General features: G+C 45.4%; 1 protein-coding gene across 4 annotated transcripts in view; it reads left to right on the top strand.

Moving 5' to 3' along the window:
• The window catches only part of Peo (ubiquitin E2 variant domain-containing protein pendolino), a 46,637-nt gene that overhangs the window by 14,622 nt on the left and 8,408 nt on the right, over positions 1-23,607 (top strand). For all 4 annotated transcript variants that reach the window (XM_077686678.1, XM_077686676.1, XM_077686677.1 and 1 more), the window contains exons 6-7: positions 772-860; positions 4,548-4,646. In XM_077686678.1, coding sequence (XP_077542804.1) covers positions 772-860; positions 4,548-4,646 — 188 coding nt within the window. The remainder of the gene's footprint in view (positions 1-771; positions 861-4,547; positions 4,647-23,607) is intronic.

Raw genomic sequence — 23,607 nt, 5'->3', positions numbered from 1 at the left:
TTCAAAGCTTCACACGGCACGCTCATCGTGGCATTCTTAAAAAAAATGAAAGGGCCCTCGGGAAACATTTCGTCAGCAATGCCAAAGCCACAGAAGTAGGCACCCTCCATGTGCTGTGTGTGTGAGCGGTTTTTCAAATTATGTTGTGGCATTGTAGGTGGACAGGAACCGTGTACTTGCATTGACTCGCAACCCTGGTTTGACAGAGTCATGGGCATGGAAGAGCGGCCTAAGCGATAACTATGCTAGAACAGAACAATGTGCTACTGGGCCCAGCTCATCCTTATTACAGGCTTCCCTTGCCATCCTTTTTACAATCTTTGGTGGCACATTTATCTCTACTGCACCTTACGGAAACCTCTGTGAGTGCACTCCATACAAGCTCTTTCACTACATGCACGCTCATCATGGGCAGGAAGTATGCTGTGATCAGCAGCCACATGCACCTGTCAGGCTGCATTGCAGCATGTATGCGAATGGGAGCTCTGAGGAAGACACCCAATGAATGCAGTGTACCTATGGCTGCTGTGATTGTGAGGGATGTTTGTACTCCGTGCACTATTGCCACGTTATGGTTAATCGAAAGATTGCAGCTCAGATACGTTGTATAGTGCTTTGCCCAATAAGAACATTGTTTCACTTGGAAGAGTCAGCTAATAGGATACATTCTATATTTATGGAACATTTGGTGGTGCAGTTTTTTTTAATGACTCTTGTTGTTGTTTAAGATGCATCATTGGCTAAATGTGATGATTTTCTCTTTGGCTGTAGGACCTGGTGTTTGAACCTCCTGTCTTTCACCCACTCATTGATGCCAGCACAGGAGAGATGGACATTAAGCGCAGTTTTCTTAAATGGAGGTATGTTGAACACCAAGCATGCTTGTTGTTCAAGGCAGCAATTCACATTGTTAGTATTTTTAGCAGAAATGCACCAAATGGAAGCTGTTTTATCATTTGCTTTAGTTGTTTATTTATTTGCTGGAAAGAATAGTGCTCACAAATGTCTTCACGTGTTCAGAGTGGTGCACCGTGCAATGACGAAAACAAAAAATAAAGAAAGAGTTAGAGTAAGGTACAAATGGACGATGCATGGAACATCGCATGGACCAGTCAAAATCAGGTTCAGCGCCATACAGTGCTTGCAGTAAGTGTGCGACATTCATTTCAAAATCGCACGAAGGCTGGATGAAAGGGACAAAATGGCAATGAATTCTGAAATTTGAAAATAATGAATAAATTATCGTGAAGATAAGGGTTCTGTCTTCAAGATCAAATACAGGTGAAGCACCCCAGTGAGATAGAGCATGAAAGCTAGCTTTACTTAACAAATGCGGATAACCTGTTGTGCCATAAATAAATTTGTACAGTTCAACAGTAGTGAAATTCCAAGAGAAAAACTGGATACCTGTTGTGAGGCCCACTTATGTTGGATTCTCGAGGACTGCTGCATTGTGTGTACCTGGAGCACATTTATTTTTTTAGGTATCGAGGGGTTGGGAGACTGTTTTCGATGTCGTTGAGAAGTGCAAAGGCAGTACTTGCAAAGGCAGTACTTGCAAAGAGAAGTGCAAAGGCAGTACAAAGGCAGAGGAAAGATTCACATAGTGTGCAACGCCACATGTAAAACGAGGAAAAAGGTCTGGCCATTTGTAATGGCTGCACCTTCGCTAACATGGGCTTACTGTAGGAAATTATCAGGAATTGCAGGACCCAGTGCTCGCTGTAGGCGTCACAGTCCTTGTGATGCCGGTGGTGGTGATACTGGTCACTGCACTGTGAGTAAAGCACCCCCTGTGAGCTATTGACGGGTGGTGCTGTGAATGCGCCTACAACCATAATGGCTTGTGTCACTGCAAGTTACTAATAAAAAACAAAACAAAAAACTATAGGTTTTCCTGGTCAATTTTATCCAATTGCCATACAGTTTAATCCAGGCACCAGCCAATTTAATCCAAGCACCATCTAATTTAATCCAAGTGCCAACCAATTTAATCCGGTCGGCAACCAAATTAATGCAGCTGTCACAAGGTTGTTCAGAAGTGTTTTCTGCGAAATTATGCGCAGCTTTGCGGACTTTGTTGCACGTGGTGTGGTGAAAACGTAATGTTACTTGATCTATTATGTGCAAAATATCTTATGCGCAGAGCTTAATAGACATTTACTAACGCACAAACCAAGAGCGGTCTGTTCTGATCTGTTGGGGCCGCGTGCTGAGCTGATCGTCTGCGAGAGCACCGTTGATAACTCATGTCGGAAGTATCGTCTGCTCTTCGCTTTACATTGCCTTCAGAGGTTCCTTTGATAAAAACACATTACCCAAATGCTCTTTGCATTCTGATTTTCAATAAATGAATGCTTTTCTGCAGCATTAAGTATTATTTCCAAATTATAATATTGTCTGCTCACGTCAGAAGTATTGTCCGCTCGCATAACAATACGCTGGAAAGTCTGCTGGTGCAAGAATACTTGAGCAGACAATACTTCTGCCTATCTCGCAGATGATCAGCACATGGCCCATGTGTACGAGATTTCAGCGCACGTTAAAGAGCCCCAGGTGGTCAAAATTAATCCGGAACCCTCCACTACAGCACGCCTGATCGCCTGCGCTGCGTCGGTGCATTAAACCCTACAATCAATCAATTGATCAGCACATGGCACCAACAGATCGAAAAGACCGGTCTCTTGGTCTACTAAGCTGTGCCCATAGGATATTTTCCACATAATGGATCAAGAAACACCACGTTTTCCACACCACGCGCTGAAGTCCACAAAGCTGCGCCTAACATCGCGCAAAACTGTCCTGAACAACCTTCTGACAGCTGGATTAATTTGGGTGGCGACTGGATTAAATTGGTTGGCACTTGGATTAAATTTGCTGGCACCTGGATTAAATTAGATGGTGTTTGGATTAAATTTTATGGCGATTGGATTAAATTGAGCGGGAAAACCTGTAGTCTCGCATACCGTATTTTCAGGCGCAACCATAAGTGTCACAGAACCGAAGGTGAAAAAGGGCAGACAGTAGAGAAAGGAGACCATTTTCTGAAAAGTTCAAAACTACAAAGCGGGAAAGAGGTGTTCAAGTATCTTTTATAGGTTTCCAGTGATTCTTGTTTTTTCATACGTGAAATTATTAACATGCCTATAATAAAAATTGTTATAACAAACTTAATCTTTGATTTTTGCATGTTTCCCCAATTTTAAAGTTTATGTATTTTAAGGGTATACTAAAATCTCACTAAGCATGAGCTGTGCTGTATTGCTAATTTTATTGCATACTGTAATGTGCCGAGAAAACATCCTCCCCTGAAATATCGCCCACCCGCCTTTAGGGGGCAAATATTCAATTTACTAAAAGACCCCAAAGATCGCCCACCCTCTAAAATCATGCTAGCTTCAATGCCTTTGAAAGCAAGGGGAGCTCCCTCCACGAAAACGTCCCACGGCCTCGAACACCACCGATGTCTCGATTTTGAACAAAAGGTACACAACCTGTCTGGCTTTTTTTTACTTGATATCTCTGCAGTTTCGGTTGGCAGTGGGGCATCTCTTTTTTTGATTTTCGCACGTTACCCGAAAGTTCGCCCATCCCGTATTTTTCACTTGATATCTCTGTAGCTTGGGTGGGCATTCTTTTGGAACTTTACAGTAGTTTTATGCAAGTTATCCTAGTAACCACACATTCAAACCAAATCTGAGCATAAGGCAGTACAACACTGATTTGCTCTAATGCAATTGGGCAATTTTGGACTAATGAAGCACACCCTATGCTATAGTGAATCACTTAATTGGAACAGCAACTCTATTTCTGTACAAACTTCTTTTTGAAGATTGCTGTTGATGTTGTTTATTTTATTCTCATTGCAAATGCGATGGCCGCACACTTCACAGTGCTAATATATAGTGCTGTAAACTAGGCAGCATTTGCAGATGTGCACTTTTTTTTTTCAAGGAGCTCTTTTAGGAAGGGCTTGGTGGCACAGTGTCAGATTCAGAGGGGCAGGGTTATAGGATCGCTCACCCACGCCAATGTGGAGTCCAAGTTGGGCCTGCTGAATAGGAGTGCTAATCTTCCAGCCTGTGTAATCTGTTTTAAGTACCTAGAAGTGAAGTGAGTTGCACGAAGCATCTGTAATGAGCCCTCAAGCACAGTGTATGGTTCTGTTTGGTTGTTTGCAGCTACAATAAGGTGCAAACGGAAAAACAAAAAGCACAGCTGTGAGTGACTCCTTTATAAAATATAATTGCACATATAGCGAGCAAACATTATGGAAAGCCCCAACTGTTGTCGAGGGTGTCAGTGCCCTGGGCTGAGAAGTCCTCTCCAAGAAAAAAATGTTTGGGCCTCTAGAATTTGTCATATTTAGTGGCTGCAAATTTGAATTCTTCGCTGGGGTATTACTAGTCTATAAAACGAGGACAATTTTAAAATGTCACTGGTATTGCACCACACGTCGTACTTGAGGCGCCAAATTTTCCTCATGTTGGTGAACTTGCATGGTCGGCTGATGACAGTACTGAAATTCTGCATGCTTTGCTATGCAGGAAAAACGTGAACTACCTGTGGCAAGTTCTGCTCTGTGCACGACGTGCCTTCTACAAGATTGAGACCCAGATGCCCCTGAATCCTGAGGCGGCCACACTGTGAGTCACCTTGTTGTGCTGCTTGCTAGAAGGCAGGAGGTTTTGCAGTCTATTTGTCAGTCTGATTTTAGCTCCACTGAACTGAGTGAGTGGTCAGGTGCTCAAAGATTGTTTGTGCAAACTTTTTGCTCATTTATGCACCAAAAGGTCACTTTGTGTTGCACATGGGGATGTTGACACGGGCTCTGAAATTTTTACTGGTAAGGGGGACCTCTTTACAATTTGTGCCATCGCTGGCTGCATCAATAGCAGGTTTATCACTTGCCTGTTGGTGAAGGTTCTGCTCCAAGTCGGCTCAGTAGGGTTCGTGTGGCTACTGTATGCAGCAACAATGGCTGTGTCCTCGCACGGGGCACCTTGTGTATTCAAGGTGACGGTATTGGCGACACTGCAGACCCCAAGCCTCTGTACTCACGCTTTATTCTACTGTGGCTATGAGTTTTAAGGTGAAGGGTTAGAAGCCTCGAACGGTGGCCGTCTGAGCCCTGTTCAAGCTCCGGCCGACAGGCTCCCCGTCTGTTTACCAAGCTCCAGGACCTCTCTGACTATCAGGGTAAGGTTAGAGGAGAAAGAACCCCCGCCCCCCTTTTTCAATGTCGCATGGTATTTTCTCAATCTCCGCCCTCCAGTGATTGGCCTCCCAAAAGAGGCCGCACCAAAGTACTTGCTAAAGAGAAGACAGAACATTTCCATAAATATCTTGTAATTCATTCCGCAGAGGACACCCCGGTTGCAAAGAAGTCAGTCATTCTTTTGGCCAAACGCATTGAGTCTGTTGTTGGTTCAGGCTATGATGCTAAAAAGCTTTCATCCGGTGACCTACTTGTTGAAGTAAAAAGAAAAAAATCAGAGTGAAAAACCTCTTGAAACAGACCACGTTGGCTGACCTGTTTGTTACTGTGACTCCACACAGGACCCTCAACTCCTCTCAAGGTGTCATCTCAGAAAAAGACTTAGAGTCTGAGACAGAACTGTACTTATTCAGGCTCTTCAACCTCAAGGAGTAACTTCTATCAAATGAATTGTAATCCGGAGAGCAAATGAAGAAATTCTGGCTAAGCAGCTTGTCCTAACGTTTCATTTCACGACCCCGCCGGAAAAGGTTAAAGTGGGCTTCCTAAGCTGTAATGTATGACGATATGTCCCTAATCCCAGGTGATGCTTTAAGTGCCACCGATGTGACCATGGATCTAAATCGTGTCGAGGAAAGCTGACTTGCCGCAAATGTGCGGAGACTGATCATTCATCGGATTACTTTCAAAACAGCGCAGCTAAATGTCCAAATTGCAGTGGCCCACACGCTGCTTATTCGTGAACCTGCCCGAAATTGAAAGCCGAAAAAGAAATTCTACAGATGCAAGTCACAGAAAACATCGCCTTTGCTGAGGCGTGCCCAAAGCACAGGCTGGTTTCGGCCACATCTTATTCAAACGCTGCCCATCGGGGGTTGGGGCGGTGTTTGGTCCGCACAGCAACTCAGTGCAGCCTCCCTGCTGATGTGTCGCTGCCTCTATCCCAATTCGAGTGGCCACCTCCTGCTTGTTTGACAGCTGTTGAAGCTGAGGTGGCCCCACCCCAACTGCATTTGGCAGTCCGGAACTGTGGCTCTCCACCTATTGTGGAGACTCCAATGAATGTGGTGACGGCAGTCTCCATAGGGAGTGGTCCTGTGTCTTCTGGTCCACCTCCGCTGCCCCTCAGTATGTCTGAGGGTGGAGAGGACATGGACACGGGGAGCCCTGGCACCGCACACACCTTCACCGCACTGCGGGCTCCTGTCCGGAAGTCCGTGACCTCTTCAGGTAGCGCTCGGGGTGGGCGTCACAGGGACACCGCTTCATTCACTCCTGAAGCTTCTGATGAGGACATGGATGCCGCACCCTCTCCACGTGCTATGAAAGTAGCAAGAAAGCGGCCCAAAAACAGTGAAAAGCCAAAAAAATCTTCCACGGGTGGGTCACTGGGCCGACCCCAGATTGACTGAGGTTTCAGTTTCAGTTTCAGTTTATTCTCGTTTTGAAAATACAGTGTGTAAAAATACATATACAGAAAGGGGTCCCAGAGTTATAAACTGTAATAGGACCCCTTTTTATTTATTGTACACAACTAAGCATTTAGTAGCAGTCATGAACACGAATAATAAGCATAAACAGACAACTGCAGTAATAATAATTAACTATGACATGGAAAGAAACCCTATCATTATGACAAACATGTAGGAATAATAAATACCAGAAAATGAAGTACAAGTACACAAAACATTGGAAAGGAATACATTAGTAAGCAACTACATCAGCGTAAATTGTCAGAGAAAAGAAATGTCCTGAGAGCATGCCTGAACGATGACAAGGATGATGCAGATTTAACATTATAAGGCAAGTTGTTCCAAGCTTTTATAGCAGCAAACCCGACTGTATTTTTCCCATAGTTAGTGCGCACTGAAGGCAGTAAGAAGTTATTTAACTCTGCAAACCTAGTTTTATTGGGGTTAGAGAGGGTATGGCGGTCAATTATGTGAAGAATACCGGGATCATGAACCAGGCGGTAGGCAATGAGGCATAGATTGTGGCTTATAAGCTGTGTGATTGAGTACAGATTAAGTTCGCGCAAAAGAGGTGCGACATGTGCGCTGTAAGTGCTGTGTGTAAGTATTCGAATAGCTTGTTTTTGAACGTGCTGTAATGGAGCAATATGGGAGTTGTATGTTAATCCCCAAGATGCTATGCAGTAATTAATATGGCTATGTATAAAAGCGTAGTACAGCTTGAGGAGTGTTGAAAAATGAAAGTACTGCCTTGATTTAATTAGCACTCTAATTCCAAATGCCGTTTTTTTTCTGAGGGAATTAAAGGGACACTGAAGTGATATGTAAACATTGCGGGATTACTAGCGCAAATTGTAGTCCGGAGTCCCCAGGCCATGTTTCGACCACTCTGGGCGCGTTTACGCGATTTTATTTAGTAGAAAAATTAATTCGAAAATGCTGTCCTCCTCTCTTTACGCTCGCCCATTTTCTGTGGCGTTTTCGTGTGACGTCGGGAGGAGCCGAGCTTGCAATTGGCTGCGCTACTGCACGGCTCCCCGGCCTTCAGGCAGAGTCAGTCGGCCCAGCGTTTCGTCCGCCGGCTGCCGACGGGTCGTCGCAATTCGTTCGCTCAGTTGAAACGAAGCCAGGACACGTTTGTGAATGGAAGAATGTGCCTTTCTTTACTTGATTAGTTTGTACACTGTGTCTAGCTCCAAGTCAAGGTCGTTCACACAAGCACTGCACAAGCGCACATGCGACGCTTCGCTGACTGGTACGCCAGTAGGAAAATATAAGGCCTTTTGAAGGCGGGAGAAGAGTCAGCGAACTTAATATAGGTACTAAGGAAATAAAATCAACTGATATTTTTACCGTACAGCGTAAAACTAGGGTGCGGGAAGCGCTTTTTTGCGCTGGGCGAACAAGCACAGCGGTCAGCAGCACGACTACGCATCTGCGAACGCTTTTCCGTCTAAGAAATGCAATTGCTAGACGTGATATATTGTGGAAATTTGGGGGACGCTTATCGCACGAGCGCTATACAAATAGTATTCTAAGCTGCTTGAAATGCCAGAACTAAATAAAAATGTAAACTGGCTATACATTATATACTTTATATTTCCGCCACTGGCAGCGCTGGCTTGTGGCCGAGTGGTCCAGAGCGGTCGGTATGTTATTATGCAAGTCGCAAGTTCGAATCCCCGGGGGTGCATTTTTTTTTGTAAGTTGACTTTTTCGTTTTCGGCCGATGTTTTCTATACTAAGTTCACCTTTTTTTGGGCCGCAACGTTCATTGCTCCACGAACTAGTTTACAGAACGCGCGCAGGCTGGCACTGGCGCGCTAGCGAGTTCTCGTTGGCGTGCTGTTGCCATAAGCACCGACTGCTTGCGGGCAGTGGGTACAGGCCAGAATCAACAGACCCTTGGCCTGGTGCGATCACGTTTTTTACGATACAGGCATGAGTGAGGCAAACTCCAAATATGGGGGAAAAGCGCATGGCATTTGAGCTTCTGCGGGGACGCGGAGGGCGTTCATGTGAATGCTAGTGAATGCTACGATTCCAAGCCGTCCTGGGAGGCTTATCTTACGCATTTTACAGCCGACAACATGGCAGAAGCGCGGTACGATGATTACTGAGATACTGAGAATGCCCATCCAACAACGCTATCGGTTGTGTTTTACAGAACCGAAACCGAAACCGAAACTTGTTTGATTGCTAACCTTGGGCATCGTCCAATCACGGTGCTCCCTCCTCCCAACGTCACAGCTTTAGTTGGTGCGGCCGCCGCAAACCGCCCATAGTAGTTTTTCTTCTTTCGCGCTGTGTAAAATAATTACCGATTTGTCAACCGGATAAACGATGAAATGTGGGCTAATTTGAGCCAGTCTACACAGTGCAAGCAAAAACGGGAGCTTGAAAAATTCACTTCAGTGTCCCTTTAATATGGACGTTGAATTTCAAGAATGGGTCAAGTTTAATACCGAGAAATGAACACTGTTCTGTTGAGAATATTGCATTGGAATTAATGTGCAAAGGTGGAATATTGCTTCTTTCTTTGTGACGTGAGCTAAAAACATTTGCTTGGATTTATCAGTAGATGGTTTTTGCAGCACCACGTGTTAATACTGGTGAGGTCATGATTAAGATTTTGTGTTAGATCGTCTATGCACGTATGCGACGAATATATGGTGGTGTCATCCGCATATAAAATACAATCAGATGCTGGCGTAAGGCAATTAGGAAGATCATTGATATAAACCAAAAATAGAAGTGGGCCAAGAATGGAACCCTGGGGAACACCTACGTTTATTGTTTTAGTTGTAGAAGATACGCCAGATATAATGACTGTTTGTTGGTGATTTTATAAATAATTGCGTATTAACTTTAGGGGAGGGCCATTAATACCATAAGATTCGTGTTTCTGAAAAAGAATGGTATGATTAATTGAGTCAAAAGCTTTCGTAAAGTCAATAAAAACAGCACCAACAAATTTACCCCTATCAATTTCATTTTTGATCTTGTCAGTTAGTGCAACCAACGCAAGATTAGTGGAATAACCGCTGCGGAAGCCAAACTGCCTTGGAGTTAGTAGGTTGAACTTGCAGATATAGTTTGAAAGACGTTGTTCTATCAATTTTTCAAGCACTTTGCTAAAAAATGGGAGAATAGAAATGGGCCGATAATTTCCTACGGATGTTTTATCACCCTTTTTGAAGACTGGGGTCACTCTGGTTTTCTTCATTTCGAGTGGAAAAACTGCCGTTTTAAAAACCAAGTTAACAATGTGAGCGAAAACGCCAGATACAATATCAGAAATTGCTTTGATGTGTTGGGCATGAATGTTATCAAGGCCGGGACTACAACATTTAAGATTAGTAATGACTGATCGAACCTCCACCGAGGTGGTAGGAAAGAGATAAAAGGAGTGCAAAGAACGCTCCAGGCTATCGTCAGGTCTAGTTAAGTTCGCAACTGGAGGAGCAAAAAACGCGTCACTAAAGGCATTAGCAATGTCACTGGGGCTACTTAACAAAGTTCCATTTTGTAATATTTCTGAAATTGAATTGTCAGCAGTGTTTCTGTTCAAAAACGAGTTAATTATGCGCCATTGTTTGCCAGTATTAATACTGGCAACTGAACTGGAGGTGAATTGAAACTTCCACTTTTAATCCTTACACTTTCACAAGCACACACATATACACTCGAGTTGCTCATAACATGAAATAATGGGGAAAAAAAGTATAATACAGTGGAAGTGTAGGGGCTTTATTAAAAACCTGGACGATGTGTATGAGCTACTGCATTCCGATCACTGAATTGTGATGTGCTTTCAAGAAACCGATCTCAACAGCAAACATACAACATACAAATTTCCTTAATGGTTACTTGGTATTCAGAAAAGACAGGGATGGTTGCGTATATTCTTCTGGTGGTGTGGCAATCGTTGCACGAAAATCTCTGGTGTGTCATACCATTCTATTACAGACTGTCTTTGAGGCTTTTGCTATATGAGCAATAATTTTTAACAGATTAATAACGATATGCTCTCTGTACATCTCACCGGACCATCAGATAACAAGTGCCAAGTTTGAAGCTCTGATAAATCAGCTACCCCAACCATTCCTCCTAGTTGGTGACCTTAACGCCCATAATCCGCTCTGGGGATCTTCCCCAACTGATGCGCGAGGTCGCCTTATTGAGAGATTTTTAGCATCATCAGGAGCATGTCTATTTAACTCAAAACAGCCTACATACCATAATCTAGCACACTACATCTACTCACACCTCGATATAGTGATTGGCTCTGCAGTTCTCTTTCCTTCTTTTAAGTGGGATGTGGGCACAAACCCATATGGTAGTGACCACTTCCCTGCCACATTAACGTACACAGGTAACACTCCGGATAGTTAACCTTCCCACAAGAAGTTCAATGAAGCAAGGGCGAACTGGATTACATTCACAGAAACATCGAAACTACACTACACATCCATAATGCGCTTACATGTAAAGGAGGCAACCCAACTCCTTACGGCACATATCCTCACCGCCGCTGAAAAGTCCATTCCGCAGGGCCTTGGGGCTCCGCGCAACCCAAGCAGGCCCTGGTGGAATGAGGACTGTCGGCGAGCATGAGAGGCCCAGAACACGGCATGGGGTATCCTTTGCCGGTACCCCACTTTACAGAACCTCGTATCTTTTAAACGCGCAAAAGCACTTGGGAAGCGTGTGCGCTGTGAGGCAAAGAAAGAGAGTTTGTATGTCTTCCTCGCGTCCTTCAACTTGTACACAGACACGCACAAAGTCTGGACACAAATACAGAAACTCAGAGGACAACTCAGTGAGGGGGAGGCATTGAGAGAACCATAGTTTCCCCTGGTCAGCACAACAGGGGACACACTTGAAGACCAGGCGAACACACTCGCACAACACTTCCAACACGTATCCAGTTCTGCACACTACAGAAAGACTTTCATGCAACACAAAACATCTGCGAAAAAGAAGCCCCTACGTGACAATAACAGGTCAAATTCTTCTTACAACTCTGAATTTACACTTCTGAGTTGAAGGCTGCACTGAGCTCATGTGAGCCTTCTGCTCTGGGTGCAGACAACATAGTCATTACGTACATGATGATACAACACCTACATGCAGACACACTTGCAGCACTCCTATACGTATATAACAAAATATGGCTTACAGGGCACCTTCCGACGTCTTGGAGAGAGGCAATAGTAGTTAGTAGCCTTCCTTAAAAAGGGAAAGTACCCAACATCACCTGCAAGTTATAGTTCTATTGCCCTGATAAGCTGCCTGTGCAAACTCTTCTAGAAGATGGTAAACAGAAGACGTGTACTTTCTTGAGTACAATGGTCATCTCAAAAGCTGCCAGGCTGGCTTCAGGGCAGGGCGAGCCACGAATGACCAACTTGTCGCTCTTGAATCGTATATTAAGGACGCTTTCATTCATAAACAGTTTTGTGCAACGGTGTTTTTACTGCGAAGCAGCATAGCTCTACCAGCCAAGGATACTGTCGTGACCGTCGGTGTCAACAGAAAACTTCCGCAAACAAATCAATAAAATTACTGGCGCTGCCAGGAATTTAACCCGGACTCGATAGAGTAATGGAGTGACAGCCCGTCGTCTTACCGACTAAGCTACGCCCACACGGGGAGACACTCAACGGGCATACCGACGGGTCTACCACCTGCGCTCATTCAAAGCCCTCGTGTGAAGTGCAAACCGCATAATGTATGATAACGGCGTTCACGTGGTTTAGATTAGCGGCAAACTTAACAGCGTCGGGGGAGGGGGAGGGCGGGGAGGGCGCTCTTTGGCGGCGACGCATGAAACAAGAGTGAGGGGGAGGCATTGAGAGAACCATAGCCACGTGTGCCGCCCTCCTCCTCACCCTTTGCCAGACACTCCTCTCCATTTTATTTCTGCCATCACGGCTGCGTTCAGTCGTCTCTGGTTTCACTCTTTGTAGAGCCGCGTGTGGGAATTCAAGTGACGTCGCATGGGTAATCGTTGTGGGTGTCGTTTACAGCTTCAGTCCAACCACCTTCACACCGTGGATTGGAGCCAATTTTTTTTGCCTTGAGGAGGCCTATGATGCCGCTTGGCGTTATGGGATCCTCAGTGACCTGAATGGACCTCTCCCGGGGTACGTCACGCGGCGGCCGTGACGTCACGGAAATCGCACGTGCTGGGTGTGGCCGGGAGGGTGGTTGGCAAAACATTCGGACCGGCGCGCGGCGCGTATGCAGTGAGGCTGCATTAGACGCACGCAAAAGTGGAATTTTTGTTTACGTGTTGGCTTTTCTGATGCCGGTGGGCTGCTGTGCTCTCAGCTACCGAAATTTTGCGAGCAAAATCAGCGGCATCAGACTTTTCGGAGTCCCCACAGAGGTAAATTCGGCGTGTAGTGTGGATGCGCGCAATGTGCCGAAGAGGCTGGCAGCCAAAGCAGCGACATAGTCTGCTCTTACTCGTAGCAACATTTCGCATTCTCGAACTTCAGCTGTTCTCCAAAGCGCAGTCATACCGTCTACATTGGCAGTCCGCGCTGATTCGTGCAGTGAAATGATACTGTTTATCAACCATCTGCTATCATGCAGCACCAGCAGAAATTTGCTCAAGTGAAATAGGGGGGGAAGGGGGGGGGGGGAGGGGGGGGAGGGGGCAGACGGAAATTTTCTTGCTGCGAAATATTGTCATGTTTTGAGGAGGTAGAGCACTGTATTAAAAACGCAATGAATGCCTAACCTGCTTTAGGCGACGCGAAATAAATGTTTCGACGAGGGATCCGCGATAGCCGCCTGCCGCCTGATCGACAACGACGTCGACAAGTTTGGTCTTTTGTTATGGGGGGATCTGTTCAAGACGAACGAAATTCATTGCTTGTAAGTGCAATAAATTTTTACCTTGATCAATTATATTCTGCCTTGAGGATGCCGGAAAACTGAGATGCTTGCCGTGCTCACATATAGCATCGTGCACCCTTCGGGGCGAGATGAGCCGCTCACGCGACTCGAAAAATGCGTTTGCCCTTAGCGAACAGACTCAGTGAATGTATTCATTTGTTGTGGCCTCCCGACGCTGGCATAAGCAGCGGGCGTACAAGGACACTAACTTTAACTATCATGAAATAATGACTACCGGAAATATTTCAGTCACTGTCGCAAGATATACGCACTAACCATATGTGGCTGCTATGTTACTCTCGCAATGACGATGAACCATTTCGAGATTTCACTGGGGTAAAGGTAAGAAAACAATCGGTCAATCTCGTAGAGAACGACATCATCGCGATATTTTTATTGGAATAATTTTTGCCTTTTGTTCTTCATATTTTTGTTTCGTTGCTGCTTATTTTACTATTTAATCCTTTCATACGTTACCTTTCCTTTTTCCCCTCGACATGAAATCGTGTGTACGCCACTGTCTCCGGGCGACGCAAAGAGACCAAGAACAGGGAGCGTTTAGCGGCCTGAGGCACCGCGCTTAGCTTAAGCGGACCTCGAAAGCAACAATAAATTAGCTTTCCTTGGTATGTGTCCGAACACAAAGAATCTTAAAAAACATTTTGGGATGCGTCGCAACAGCACCAACCTTCAGAATGACTCGTTCAGGCTGTTCTGCCGCGCACTGATTATCTGAAAGCGTCGCCGTTCAGTTGACCGTACGGTAAACGAAAGTGTTGCGGAGGTTGTAGATGCGGAAAGCTACATGGAGGTGCGACGGCCACAGCTAGGATAGCTAGACCCCCACCTGCAATGTGGGAAGCCAGTGATGGCCCGAACCAATGGCACATCGTTCCTTTCGGGCGCCGCGCGGCCAGGCCGTGCCGTCGGCGCAGGCGCTTTCTGCCAACCGCCACCTCACTTCGCGACCGCCAGCAGGCGCCACCCGTCGCGCACGTGCGCTTAGTGACGTCACGTTGTTTACATACAGGGAGAGGTCTATTCATTCGGTGTTTCGGGCAATATGTTAAACACCCTTGCCAGTTACATGTCTGAAAGAACGTTTAGCGTAAGATTTGGTAGTGCACTGTCAAGGAAACGGCGCGCCGCTAGGTGGAGTTTTAAGCTGTACTCGCATGCAAGAAAACGGTGTGCCGCAAGGCGGAGTTTTATACCCCTCTCACATGGCAAATCTAATGTCATTCAAAGTGAATGACATTAGTTGTTAATGACATTCGGTTTGGCCGTGCGGGTCTACACGGCGAAACAAATGTCATTTGATTGTGATAGCTGTGACGATTAGCAAGCTCGCAAAACTGCAAAATTATATTTTGAAGTGCATATAGAAGGTTTTCACACATAATATTTTTTTAAAAAACATAACAAAGGATTATCTTTCTAAATAAAAATAAGAAAATCACTGGTTTAGGTGACATCAGTAGACATCACAAGCCAAGACAAGTCCACACAAAATCCGTATTAGGGTAGCGCGCGCACGGGTGACGAGATTTTCTTTTTTGTTAGTACTTGTGTGTCTTTCCTTGTTTGAACAACAATGCAAAGAGGAAAATGTAAGTTTACTGACAGTTTTTAAAAATAGTATTCTTTGGTTTATTACTGAATTTTCTTGTCTAGTGACGCGCCACTGCTGTCGAAGCTACTCATTTGGCCACTAACTGAGGTCCGGGGCCTCAGTTAGCCGCTAAATGTCATTCGCCTTAAATGTCATTCAGTATTCTCGTGTGGCGCAAAATTAATGACATTTAGAGCGAATGACATTTGCTCTAAATGTCATTAGATCTGCCCTGTGACAGGGGTATAAAGCTGTATTCTTTTCATAGTTAAAATGAACTCTCTTGGAAAGGCATTGCCACCTACAACTTCTTACTCTATGTATGTAGACGACATCCAGATATCTTTTAAATCATGTAATATGTCAATCTGTGAACGTCAGGTCCAGCTTGGTATCAAAAACTTGCCGGCTGAGCAAACAAGAATGGTTTTAAACTCAATCCAGAAAAAAAGTTTTTGCGTTGTGTTCACCAGGAAGTGTGGGATCCATCCGGACCCAGATGTTACTCTTAATGGTGTTTCAATTCCTGTTAAAGAGGAGCACATGTTTTTAGGCTTAATATCCGATAACAAACTAACATTCGTTCCACTTGAAACAGCTTAAGCAAAAATGCCTAAAAACTATGAACATTCTTAAAGTTCTATCCCACCAATCCTATGGGGCAGACAAGCAACTCTTCCTGCATGTTTATAGCGGCCTGGTGGGATCTCGCTTGGACTATGGCAGTGCCGTGTAAGGGTCGGCAACAAAAACGGCATTAAAAATGCTTGATCCAGTGCTGCGCTTGGGCCTTCGCCTTGCGTGTGGCGCTTTCCACACTAACCTGGTCCAAGGTCTGTATGTACAGTGCAATAAATGGGACCCTGCATTGCCAGAGGGTATACGTGGACATGTTATATGCCTCAAAAATTGTCTATTACAAATTATCCTTTTAATTCGACGATGAATGATACATCCACAGAGCAACTCTTTTTAAATCATTCATTTAATTCCATGCCGTTTCCTCTCAGAGTGAGAGAAGCAGCTTCAGAGCTAGCAGTCCCATTTTCCGACATCTGCAAGACACCAATCATTGGTTTTATTCTACCATGGCATCTCTGCCCTGTGTCGTGTGACCTGTCTTTCACCCAGCTTCAGCAAGAATTGTGATTATGCAGCATTTCCTTTTTCTCCAGGATAAGTACCGGTGTGCTGAATTTTACAGCAATGCAAGACTCAAACTGTTGTGTCTTGCGCTGCGCATGGGCCAAACTTTCATGTTAGTAACACAGTGAACTTTCGTAACCGTATATTCACTGCGGAAGCATACAGTACCGTATTTACTCGAGTCTAGGCCAATACTTTTTTTTAAAAAGTCGTTTACGAAAGTCAGGGGTCAGCTTAGATTCTAGGATGCGGCTTTCCTGCCATCTCGCTGCCACAGGCTTGCAGCTGGCAGGTTTTCAATGGGTTTTCAGAACTGTATGGTCTTCAGGCTCCATTTTGCCTGTTTGAACGTTGTGAACCATATGATGTGAACCCAGCTCTGAGCATTTCATGATTGCTTGCGTACGTCGTTGCGTGACCTCGAGAAGCGCCCGTGTTCGTGACACAATTGCGCCCACCAAACGGTGTGAATACACCGCGGCTTTCAAGTGGAAGGTAGTCTTGGAGGCCGAGAGAACTTTAAACCCCCAATCACAGCGCAACTTCGAAGTCAAGGAGAAGAACGTGCACCGATGGGGAAAGCAGAACGAACTTTTCATCTTTCTTGGACGCAAGAAAGATCTACACCACGAGGTGGATGGAGAGGAAGTCGCTGACTTTACGCAGCAGCAAAGAGAGGGTGGAATGGCTGTGACGATGGATGTAATACAGGCGAAGGTGAGGGAGATCACAAACATTCAAGGCGTCGCACGGGCTCAGTTCAAGGCCAGCAGGGGCTGGGTTAAACATAGCTTATTTAGTGGCGCTAGGCTGGGTCACTTGTTTGATGGAGAGGTTCCGGTTTTGCCTGCGAGTGAGCATTGAACATGCTGCGACAAGCACCGTAAAAAATGAAGCGCATGTTCTAGTCTTCGTCCAGTGCCTTTTTTCATTCGGCTTACATTCGAGGTAAGCTTTTTTATTTTCTGACCTTCTCGGTTTCGGGGGTCAGCCTAGAATTGAGGTCGGCCTAGATTCGAGTAAATATGATATTTTGATTGTCTTAAATCACATTGTCCAACTTCAAATTTGAAAGTCCATCGTGTGCATAGACTTAGTGTTGTACGTGCACTTGCATCCAAACAGTCTTCTAAAGACTTTGTGATCAATCTTGTTTTTAAGGCTATTTCTGCATCAAACCTTGAAATAACTTTCTGCTGGGTTCCAGTCCAGGCCACTCGGGGATTGCCGGAAATGAGACCGCTGATCAAATGGCGGCTGCTGCTGGTACATTCATGAATACTGTACACATAACAATAGTACCCTACACTGACCTCAAGAAACACATGAGACAACACCTTCGTAAAACATGGCAAATGGGGTGGAGTGAACTGACAGACGACTATTTACACTTAATAAAACCACACTTGGGTCCATACACCACTGACGCACGCACCAGATACGCAGAAGTCACCTTGGCTAGACTTGCGGATAGGGCACACAGATGCAACACACTCGTTTCTGCTCATGGGATCTTTAAGACCCCTGTGTAGCACGTGCGGAGAGGCCCTATCTGTAGTTCACATCTTACTTATGTGCAAGGCACTCAGCACCACATGACACAAACATTTTCCTGAGCCGTACAGACAACGCATCCATCCCGCTACACCCATCGTACTTGGCCAACAACGCAGGGTTTACTATTAAGCGTGTTTTTCAGTTTTTAGGAGACGTCAAATCTTTACAGCTCCTTACATATGCATAACCATCCTGGCCCTGTACACCAGCCATCTTCATTGCCTTTTATTTCATCTCACTTTTGTTTTTAGTGATATAATTTAGTATTTACGATTACATCTGTGTCACTTTGTCTTTGGCGCTCTTTGCCCTAGTTGGCCTTGCACCATTAAACACAATCATCATCATCATCAACGGCTGTTTGAGAATTTGAGAGCATTGTTCACTCTATCACGTAAAAATGTCTCAAGTCAAGCCTAGCTTCATCAGCAAGAACTTCCTTTTCACGGAAGCGTCCGTGCTGTTTAAAGGGTTCACGAAGACAAAACACAAGTTTGTTTCTTTCAAGATATTGCCATGTCACAATTACTATCACGCCAATCCTAATGCAAACTTCAAACAGCTAAGCCACATGATAAGAAAACAGCTGAAAATAGGGCCTACTCATCGGCTACATTCTTGAGCTCTTTGGGCTCCCCTTATGAGCTACCGTATTTGCACGTAAATAACGCAACCTCGAATATAACGCGAGGGGAGCACTTTTGGTCCTTCCGAAAATGAAAAAAATATATACCGTATTACGATTATAACGCGAAGTAATGCGAACTTGTCACGAGGCCCACCTGCACCACGTGCAAACTCTCTGGCTTTGAGTTGCACAAGCTCAGCGTTTACAGGCAAAAACTGGCCGCAACGTTCGCGGATGAATTCTGCCAGGTCATTCTCAAGTTTATGGTAGTGCGGCCATTCGTGGGTCCATGCAATGCTTTACGAGTCGGTGGTGCTTAAATTAAGTGATCACGACACTTCTTCCCACCTCGAATGGTTGACTCGCTTAGTCCGAGATGCCGTGCCACCCTTGAATTTCCCTGCTCTTCGGAGAGCAGGATCGCCCGTTCTTTTAAATTTGGCGGTGTACTGATTTCGCCTGTTCATTGCAGCGACTCAGAAGGCAGAAGCAAGTACGAAAAAAAAAACAAAAACAAAAAACAAAGCACAATGAGGAGCCAGTGCTGCGCCGCACGCGCGTTAGCTCTCGCCTCCAGACCACACTGCCTGGCCGTGTGACCACTACCAACGTGGCCAATGGCGTTATTGGGAGAAGCCGGCGTCTAAGTTGACGCTGAGAGCAGCGAGCTCTCGGCGGCAAAAATCGAGGGTAGAGCAGCGGGTTCGTGGCTCACGTTCTAGGCATAATATTACGAGGCGCATGCCTAGGACGAAGGTATTTGAAGAAAGAACGGCGAGAAAAAAAGCTCGCACTATGTTCGAGCCCGAATATAACGCGAGGGGCGTTTTGGAGGCAAAAATCGCGGGAAAAAAATTCGCATTATATTTGTGCAAATACGGTAGTTTGTGTAATAGACAGCTGCTGACAAAAGTCGCACTGCAACACACTGGCAGCTCTGTTTTTTATATTTCCTCTATTACATCGCTGCTGATATTGTGGGGCACAGGACGCAAAAGTTTTAAGGCCTTCTTAAATGCCCATTATGCAAAAAACCGTCGTTGTTGTCTGTCCGGTACAGGTAATGGCTGCTACGGTAAACAGTAAATAAAAAACACATTTCAGTTTGTATGGGATTTTACAACCGCACTACCTCCGCACATTGGCAGCAGTAGGGCAAAATTTAGACCAGTGAACGTGATGGCACATGAGTAGAACAGGGGCTCCCTAGCCACACAGAACACTGATTTTGGGAAGCTTTGGCGTGTGTTTATTGTCAACTTGGAATTTATTCGTGCCAGAAGAGGAACGAAAACGAAGAAAGAAACAAGAAGTAAAATCATGAGCCATTCCACTCTGTGAAGGTGGATGACAAGTGTAGCTTTTTAGTACACGGCATATAGTTGACTTAGAATTTAGGGGAAAAGTATGAGCAAATCTTGGTTTTCTTGTGCTTTTATAACAGTCATACGAAGGAACTCGCATACAGTTACAGTCATTTTCTGCTGAGCGTTTGCAAGAAAGTTGATTGATTGATTGATTGTAGTGTTTAACGTACCGACGCAATGCAGGCGATGAGGTGCACCGTAGTGGAGGGCTCCGGATTAATTTTGACCACCTGGGGATCTTTAACGTGCGCCGAAATCTCGTGCACATGGGGGTTTTTGCTTTTCGCCTCCATCAGAAAAGCGGCCGCCACGGCCCGGAATCGAACTCAGCAGCGCAATGCCTTAGCCACTGAGCCACCGCGGCAGGTCTGCAAGAAAGTTGGCTTTCCATCAAGGCGTTTTTGCACTCACAGAAAAAAATGCTCAGAACCCTACCCTATGCCCGTCCTGCACTCTTACAACTTCATGCTGTATAAGTAGAATCACTTAAAGCAATGCTTTCTCAACGTGTTTTGGACGTGTACTGCACTCGAGCCGAAGTCCCGAGCTCCTTTCGGGAGGAAAATGAGCATCCCAGTGTGTTCTATAACTGTGTTGTCACTGTCGAAATCATAGGCCATTTGAAGCATGAGGGGATGCACACTGGAATGTTTATTTTTTAACACCTTGCACATTGCATGCCTTGCACATTGAATGCCTCGCACATTGAATGCCTCGCACTTCAAAGCTGTGTGCAGCCTCATAAGTTTTTGTTTGCAGACACAGAAAATAGATGGAACCCTAGCCATATCACTTAAAAACACAACACAGCAGCAGAGTCCTTCAATGCTTCTCTGGTCATGAAACTCCCGGCCAAGTTTCGTAGGGGGACAAAGGCTACCGGGAGTGGCGCCACCGCAGATCGGAGGGCATCGGGCGGCCGCCGCTGCTCTGTAGTCAGACCAGCCGGCAGGAACGCAGTAGCAGCATGCCCGTTCGCACCAAATTTTTTCGCCACTCACAAAATGATAAGTACATTTTAGCGGCTCACGACACGTAAAGCGAAAGCGCACTGCTGATAAGGCGGCGAGCGTCTGTTTTATCTTACTCCATGGTCTGTTCCTTGCCAAACGCGCTCTGACCACGCCCCCGGCTGCCCTCCAATCAACACCAGCGTCGCGGCGCGGCAGCGTACGAAGCTCTCCCATAGCGTGACGGCGAAGTTTCATGACCAGAAAGGCATTGAGCAGTAAAAGCACCTGTTCAAGTAATTGGTGCCAAAACACGAAGAAGCGGAAGCGATAGAAGAGACGCAAATACAACGTAGCAGTAAAGAAGTCTTCGATACGTGTTACCAGGCTTTTGCCTTCAAAGTCTGGTATTACATATCAGACTTAAGTGCCCAGAAAAAAATTTTTTTTCTGTATTCCTTTTGTTTATGACAGTAGCATCCTTTGGGGCATGAGGAAGTCAAGTGAATTAACAAAGGCGCGTTTTTTAACATATAATAATGCAGTACTTTGTCTTCATGGTCCCTTTAAAGGAGCCATGAAGAGAAAACACAAGTTTGGTTCATTCAAAAGATTGTCTCGTTAGAATCATACTGACACCACTTTTAACGTAAACTTCGCTCAAATAAGCTACATAATTAGGAAAAACGGGAATGGTCATGCGACCCACCAGCTCATTTCCCGCAACAGAACCTGTGATGTCACATGGACTAAGCTCTGCGATTGGCGGAGGCTGGCAGAAGCAGACGCAAATTAGGTAGAGCTTACAAACTAGACGAACGAGCGATTTGCGCTTAAATTTAGGGCACATTCTTTACAAAGCAATAGGAATGATGGGACAAACAGTGGAAGTTACGAAAGCACATGTAAACATAGAAGTACTGATGCGTTCTGCTGTTCGTACTGCGCACAGCATGCTTTGGTTTAGCTGCACAGCACTATGGGGCTTGGGGTTGTCTCAGACGACACTGGCCGATTGACGCACGCAACGGTGTCTTACGTGACCCCATTTGTCGAGCGAGCACTGTTTCAGGGAACGAATATTTTCTCCCAGAACAAAAACAAGCCAGGTTTAAATGCGGGCAAAAACAAACCAAACGCTTGCCACGGTATGGTGGCGCCATCTAGGTTACGGAACGTAAAGAAACGCGGGAACAAACCAACACCGCTACAGGGTGGAGACAACCTTTGAACGGTCCCGTGCCGCCGCAATTGGGCCAACGGGCTCAACGCGTTATTCTTTTCGTTTCCCACGAGACCTAGCAACGCGAAACAGACAATATGATTCAAACTTCTTCAGTAAACCGCGTTGCGGCGATAATTTTAGTGCGGTTTTGACACAATGACTTGCTTCGGCGGCGAGCGAGCAACCGAACATGGCGGCGCCAGTGTTACGTGTCTCTACCCTGTACGGTGGATGCGTGAATGAAGGCACTCTAGGCTGCAGAGCGGTCGGTTCCCGTGATGTCACTTGGGACCACGAAAACGCACGATTGAGCGGGAAAATCAAAATTTTAACCTAAATTGTTTAATTTCTCAGTGAATAAAGCACCGTTTGTATCCGGACAAGCGCTGGGGTCACTATAAAACACGAAATCTTTCGAATAAAACCAACTTGCATTTTCTCTTCATGGCTCCTTTAAGTAATAAAACTACCGCTATCGGTAACCAGTGTAACCTGACCAACTGCAACATCACTGGTAGTGGTAGCTCCGTGAAATACCTTGTTAGTTAAGGAAGCCCTGTAGCAGACAATGCTGCACCTGCCAGTGGATTGCGCAAATATAGGCATGAAGCGGAAGTGACATTCTGGCCGATATGCCAGAAGAACCGATTGAGCTATGCTGGGTGCGCTTCTCCGAGGGCTGCCACGTGCACAAAACTTATGCATGCAGGTTTGCTATGGCCGGCCGGCCGCTCGCTCACCGGCTGCAACGTCACTTCGTCCTGGCTGTAATGACCGCACTCTTCTTAATTTCGGTTTCAGAGTCACTGGTTTTCGTTGGTCGTTTGAGCCGTACGTGTGTGTATTTCAGCTGTCATAGTGTTGCAGTCTTTTTAGGCAGACTATACGGAAGCAACATTTCCAAGTGGTTGAAATTTTATGTGCAGTTAGTTGGCCTTTAAACAGCACTACCTCACTTATGGTTTGTAGTGTGCTGCATCACTTCATTAAAAGTGGGAGGAAATTGTGGGGAAGAAATGCCAGCCTTAATCATTTATTTCTAAGCAAACAAAACATCATTTTCTGTGGGGAAGAAAGAGATATCAAGAATTTCATTTAGGAGTTTGAAAAAATTGTTTGTTTCAGTATCACACCTCACACTTGGTGTCTGCAGTGCCAATGTTCAGCATGACAGCCTTGTCTCTGGGCAACAAAGTACTAGTGTTGTTAGTTAATGTGGCATTTTTTCGTTGATCTATTTCTTCTTATTATTAATCGCTTTGTGTCAATATTGCTCCGAGGCATCCTAGGGTGACCCCCTCCTGTTTGGAATGGGGTTCAAAGGCCCCATACACTTTCCCACACTGGGGCGTTGATACCTGTTATCAGGCTTTTGGCATTCTCTGCATTAATGAGTAGGTGTTGCTGCTATGAGTGGTATATCTGTATTCAGAACACTCAATTATCAATCTAGGCCAACTTGCTTTTACACTTTATTGTCCCTTTAAATGTCATCATTGTCTCAGTTTGTCATCTTCAGCTTA

This window comes from Haemaphysalis longicornis, unplaced genomic scaffold (assembly GCF_048455015.1).
Source record: "Haemaphysalis longicornis isolate Haplotype H1 unplaced genomic scaffold, Haemaphysalis longicornis Haplotype H1 scaffold_1, whole genome shotgun sequence".
NCBI classification, from domain to species: domain Eukaryota; kingdom Metazoa; phylum Arthropoda; class Arachnida; order Ixodida; family Ixodidae; genus Haemaphysalis; species Haemaphysalis longicornis.
This window is presented reverse-complemented; position numbering and strand designations above follow the sequence as displayed.